This window comes from Piliocolobus tephrosceles, chromosome 3 (genome assembly GCF_002776525.5).
Source record: "Piliocolobus tephrosceles isolate RC106 chromosome 3, ASM277652v3, whole genome shotgun sequence".
Taxonomy (NCBI): domain Eukaryota; kingdom Metazoa; phylum Chordata; class Mammalia; order Primates; family Cercopithecidae; genus Piliocolobus; species Piliocolobus tephrosceles.
In genome coordinates this window covers 112,360,473-112,366,779 of record NC_045436.1, presented here as the reverse complement: position 1 = coordinate 112,366,779, position 6,307 = coordinate 112,360,473, and the positions used below count along the sequence as shown (strand labels likewise).

The 6,307-nt window shown below is 37.6% G+C and overlaps 1 protein-coding gene across 4 annotated transcripts in view; it reads right to left on the bottom strand.

Annotated features, from left to right (window-relative positions):
- CCNI (cyclin I) overlaps window positions 1–6,307 on the bottom strand; it is a 30,520-nt gene that overhangs the window by 2,350 nt on the left and 21,863 nt on the right. For 3 of the 4 annotated variants that reach the window (XM_023222508.3, XM_023222510.2, XM_023222509.2), the window contains one exon: window positions 5,864–6,094. The exons of the other annotated variant lie outside the window; for it this stretch is intronic. In XM_023222508.3, coding sequence (XP_023078276.1) covers window positions 5,864–6,094 — 231 coding nt within the window. The remainder of the gene's footprint in view (window positions 1–5,863; window positions 6,095–6,307) is intronic. 4 annotated transcript variants of the gene reach the window in all.

The following is a 6,307-nucleotide window of genomic DNA, read 5'->3' as shown; positions in this document are numbered from 1 at the left end:
CTTGAGCACAGGAAGTACAGGTTGCAGTGAGGTGAGATCAAGCCATTGCATTCTAGCCAGGCAAAGAGACAGTGAGACTGTCTTAAAAAAAGACACTAAAATCTTTTAACATATTTATCACATTTCATTATAATAATCTATTTAACCATTTAGCCTTTCCATTATAGACTACAAGACCGAAGGTGTGGCACTGTATTATATTCATCTTTTTATCCCTAACTTTCTGGCACAATGACTGTACATGGAAGGCCTTCAAATTATTACCTGTAGTAAAGAGTCTCTTCCTCACTTTCAATTACAGCATTGTCCAAATAACCTTAGTTAGCATCATATATTCCTTCCCTACTCTCTTCAGCGGCACCCCAATGCCTACCAGAAATAAGCTAAACTCCTTAGTTTTATTAATAAGGATCTCCATAATCTGACCCCAACCTTCTTTTCTAGCCTTATTTCCTAGCATACCCTCAACTTGCGGTCTACACTCTTTTTGCTAAACAGTCCTGCTCTCTATGATGCACTAATCTTCCCCTTTCTTATTTTACCCTTAATCATCTTATTTCTACCTGTTGAAACTGTATTGCCCATTCCTTCCAGGACTGGCTGAACATCATCACCTTCAGGAAGCCTATCTTGACCATTTAACTATCAGGGATAACTTTTTTTCCAATTTTGGGTATTGTGGACATTTCTGGACCAAGTCTCATTCATCCTCATATAACCTGCAGCACACACCATGACTGTTTGCAATACCACAGAGAAAATAAGGGAAAATAACGCACTCTACAAGAACACATTTGGTCACAAAATTATTTTTATCTCTAAATACATTCATTATTTGTTACTGAAAAATACCAGAGGAAAGAATAGTAAAAGGCTGATGTTAGTCATTGTATAATACAAATGCAAAATAACTGAAACTGTCAGAAATATACAAGAAAATGGCAGATTTTAGCATCTACCATATTGTTCACTGATTTCTTTTTTTCCTCTAGTTTGAAAGGCATTAGATAACACACTATGGGTAAGACACTATTAACTAGTATTAGAATTTGTTCTAACTCCCTTAAAAGAAAAAAGTTATATAACACTTAAGATAGTCCCTGAACTATCAAGCTTACATTTAGGCTAGGTCTTATTATATATCCCAGGGATGTAGAACAAGCTGAAACACGCTAAAAATATTGGAACAAAGCACAGAGAAAGGATGGAGCTTCTGCCAGTATTTTAGGAAGCCTACAAAAAAGAAATCAAAGAAACTGGAAGTGAAAAAGGGGCTACAGTGTAGAAATTATTTCTAAAAAATAAGTACAGTCATCCCACAGTATCCATGGGAGATTACTTCTAGGATCCCCCAAAAGATAACAAAACCCAACATGCTCAACAAACCCAACAACCCAGAATGCCTACACATCACTTCATCTGTGTGGATTCAATATAGTACTCAGCGTGCAACAAATGCAAGGTTTTTTTGGAACTCTGTCAGATTTCTTCCCAAGTATTTTCAATTCATGGTTGGTTGAATCCAGATGCCAAACTCATGGATATGGAAAGCCACCTGTACCTCATTTAATGAAATGTTCTTTAGCAAATGAATGATATTTATTGGCTTAGAAAGGTAAAGGTACCACAAATATTCTAATACCTTGGTCACTGGGCATAATAAATGCCATGGCAGAATTAATACTATGGTAGAATCCTAAAAAGAGACATGTATTTAAGTAAGAAGACGACTGTCACTATCATCTTTCTGTGTGGAAAAAACTAAGTAGAGAGTTATATTTTAGAGGTGGAAGACTGACAAGAAATGACAGAGCTAGAAAAGACCTTAGAAATTATTCAAAACAAAACCATCCATATGAACTCCACTTCCACCCAAGTCCCAAATAAGCCTTTTCTCCAAAATAACATCAAAATAAATTCCTTCTGATCTAGTACAATCTGAATTTGTTCTGTAAGATGACAAAATAATTTGTTCCTTCTTGATATCCAGTGGAAGAAACAAAACAAGCACATATACTGAAACTACCAAAACTCTCGACACCAGACAAGTCCTGTAACGGAGCTGGTAAAAAGGACTTAAATGAACTCAAATTATAAGGTGTCAAGAGAATATTTATTATTTTTTATAACAATAAATGACATAAATGGTGGCCCACATGGATCCAGGTTTGGTGAACAGCATGAAGCATTGAGGAACCTGCTGGAATATTCTGACCACAGCCACCTTCAAAAAGAACCAGCAGATGTGTAGGGAGAGGTCTGTTTCTTCTTCTTCTTCTTTTTTTTTTTTAAATTTGCTTCTTTTTACTTTTAGATTCAGGGGGTACCCATGTGCAGGTTTATTACCTAGGTATATATTGCATGATGCTGAGGTTTGGTGTATAAGTGATCCTGTCAACCAGGTAGCCAGGTAGTGAGCACAGTACCCAATAGTTTTTCAACCTTTGCTCCCCTCCCTCCCTCCCTCCCTCCCCGCTCTAGTAGTCCCCAGTTTCTACTGTTGTCATCTGTATGTCCACGTGTACCCAATGTTTACCTCCAACTTGTAAGTGAGAACGTGTGGTATTTGGTTTTCTGTTCCTGTGTTAATTCACTTAGGATAATGGCCTCCAGCTGCAGCCATGTTGCTGCAAAGGACATGATTTTGTTCTGTTTTATGGCTGCACCTACTCTAGTTTTAAACTAGAACATGGACTTTGACTACTGCCCAGCTAGGAACTACAAAGACCAGCACACTAATCTAATCTAGGTAGAGTTAACAGTCTGAGTTTATCAGAGTGGGCCACATCAGAAAGAGGAAAACATGAGCACAACCACACAACAGAGCAAGGGTAGAAGAAGGGTAAGGAGAGAAAGAGGTTTAGCCATCTCACAATGGTGACCAACAGGTGGCACAAGAGCTTAAGGGGTGTAGTTGTGGGAGGTTAAGAGGAACAAAAGGAAGTTTGCCTTTCAAACCTGGGAACACTCACCATACTTTCTCTCAAAGTGGGGGCTCAGGCAGAACTAGTGGGAGTGGCCTCCTCACAGTACGATATGTCTGTGATGGACTCTTCTCAAACCAAGACACTGGGAAACATGTCACAAATGATTTTGGCATGATCTCATCAATCTGATGCAAGAATTTCCTATACTAAAACCAGAAAACTAGGAAGAATATCTGATATTGTGGCCTTGTCACAGGTCTAAACACAAAGATATTAGACCTGGTGTTCCTACCTGAACACAGGAAACGTAGCAAAAGAACAGAAATGAGTCCTAAAGAACTAGGAGCCATCCATGTTTGGACCACATGGGTTGGTATTAGAGCAAAACTGCTAGAACAAGTCCCAAAAGTCTCTACCAAGATTTATGACCTTCCTTTTCTTCACTAACTTCCCCATTGCAACTTGAATACTACATGGGGCAAATCTCTTAAAAAAAGAAATCACTGTATTTCCAGTTTTCAAACTACGTCCAAACACTACCTACATAATATAATCTAAACCTACACTACGTAGGTAGATCTCTGGCTATGGAAGGGAAAAGGCTATGTTGAGTGGGGCTCTACCCTTAAACACAACAATTATAGCTCCACTTTTCTATTCTATATTCTGGGATTGTGTGTGTAACAAGATTTTCTTGGGGGGAAGGGGAACTGGGAAAGGGTTCCACTTCTCAAACTGTGAAAACCAATGAACTAGAATTTTTAAGGTTTGTGTGGTATGAAAAAAAGCACTGGTTTTTTAAATGACTACTAAGTAGCTCTACGCAGCTCTAAGAAAGTCTCCAGTTCCCTGCACTGGAGCTATAAAATAAAGGAGTTGAGTGAAACAATTTCTCCAAAGATTCTGTCAAATCCCACATTTGTAATACTCCTTCAGCTAAGGAGAAAAAAAAAGTTTCAGTGAATACTTTCTTCCTCTAGCACCAGAAAACTTACAAAAGAGAATCAGGAGATTTTTCAGTGTTTTTCACTAGGAAAACATGATCTCAAAGCTACAGAATACACATGCTATCTACATTATTATTTATGCTTCAAAATCTGTCCTCTGACACTAACACTTTAGAGCAATCTTTTTCTGTACTATCTTGAGAATAAGCACAGAGACCAAGTCAGAAGGCATTTAGAGAGATGTCATTTGTTACAATAAAAGTAATGTAACGTAGGAGGTTTTCTATTAAGCCTATTCCTCTACTTCACAGTCTAATGTGAGTGATTAATATTCAACTTTTCTTTCCAACAGTCTGGGGTGAGCAAAGTAAATTTTCTGTGTCATATTATTCATTTAAATGATGGTTTCTCATAATTTCTAAAAATTCTCACAAGCAACTACTTCGTAGGATTTTCATTACAGCATTTAATTATTTCAATCTAAGACGATTAAGATATCCCTTGAAAACAAAAAACAGCCCGTGTTACACTACACAGGTAGATCTCTAGCTAACATACTGCTCTGATCATCAACCTTTTTTATGAAAAGACTGAGCCCCTCTCTGCTCACAAACTAGAGCCTAAAATTCTTGAAAGCACTGACATACTTGTTTTAAAAAAAATTCTTTTTTGTCTGCTTCATTTTCTTCAGACATACTTCTTAAAATGTTTGCTATAAGATCAATTATAACTTTCTTAGAAAAACACCAAATTCAACTATTATGTTTTTCTTTTATAATATTCTAAATTTTTAGCTCAATAACTGCAGTTCTTTGCTACAATTAGTTTACTACAAAATGTTAAGCTTAGAATTTCACAATCTTCTAACTAAAATCCAATAAAACAAATCAGAATAACTACTGTGAAATAAGAATAAATAGCAATATAAAGGGAAAGTAGGTTCGTGAGTCTTTTATGGATTCAGCTGGCAGGAAAATGGTTTGCAGCAGATCTAAACTTGGTAAGTTCTATTTGGTGACATGAATAGAACCAGTAAGGCTTCTCTCAAAGTAGCTGCTAACATACAGCACTCTCACGAACTTTCCATTTGGATGAGAATTTTCTCTACTAAACCTTTACATTTTACTTAGGTGGTGGATAATTTATCAACCTATACATTTTATAACAATCTGTAGATTGTTACAAACTAATCTTAGGTAATAACAGAACTGCCAGGGCAAAACCTCTTTCAGAAAAGTGGCTTCTACCTGCCAGTCTGGTATAAATACTTCACTTACTAGCCAACAATAAATTATTTGCTTGTCTAAAAAGCAACTTATTCTAATTTTTGTTCCTGACATCTGCTATAAAATGAGTGAAGTAAAGAAGTACTACATTAAAACCTACAGATGTAGCTAGGATAAAGGACAATATGGTACGGACAATCTTATGAACATTTTAGAATTGTTAAAGATAAGTAATCTAAGAGAAACGGTGCAAAGGAATCTTAAAAATACTATGTAAGTTTTTTTTTTTTTTTTTTGAGACAGAGTCACGCTCAGTCGCCCAGGCTGGAGTGCAGTGGCGCCATCTCGGCTCACTGCAGGCTCTGCCCCCTGGGTTCACGCCATTCTCCTGCCTCAGCCTCCCGAGTAGCTGGGACTACAGGCACCAACCACTATGCCTGGAGAATTTTTTTGTATTTTTAGTAGAGATGGGGTTTCACCGTGTTGGTCAGGATGGTCTCGATCTCCTGACCTCGTGATCCACCCGTCTTGGCCTACCAAAGTGCTGGGATTATAGGCGTGAGCCACCGCGCCCGGCCACTATATAAGTTTTATAAGAAAACAAGAGAACATCTAGCCTGTAAATTTAAAATATATACTTTACTCTTGTCTAAAGAATGGTTTGCCATTACAACATTAGAAATGTCTTTCAGTTTGGTAACTCTATGTATTCTAATAATAGAAAAACTTAAAAAGAACACTATTTAATTAGACTGACACCTACCTGTGCTTTCTGAAGCAGTTCAATTGTAAGAGAAAGCCAATCAGGAATAAGTTTCTCCATTTCCAGACTAACCATGGCCAGAGCAAGCATGGATCCTCTGAATTGCAGAAGTTGGTTGCAGGCCATACAGTGAAGTAGTTGCTTGGTAAGGACTGCCAAATGTTGAGATGGGCTCAATTTGGGCAAACTGAAAAGTAACTGAGGCCTAGTTGACACCGCAATAGCATGGAACTGAAAATCACAAGAACATCATTTTAACTTGATTTAAATATATAGGAAATTACATACAGAAATTGATGCAACCTATTCAATTTCTTTCTTTTTGTGAGACAGAGTCTCACTCTGTCGCCAAGCTGGAGTGCAGTAGCATGATCTCGACTCACCACAACCTCCGCCTCCTGGGTTCAAGCAATTCTCCTGCCTCAGCCTCCCGAGTAGCTGGGA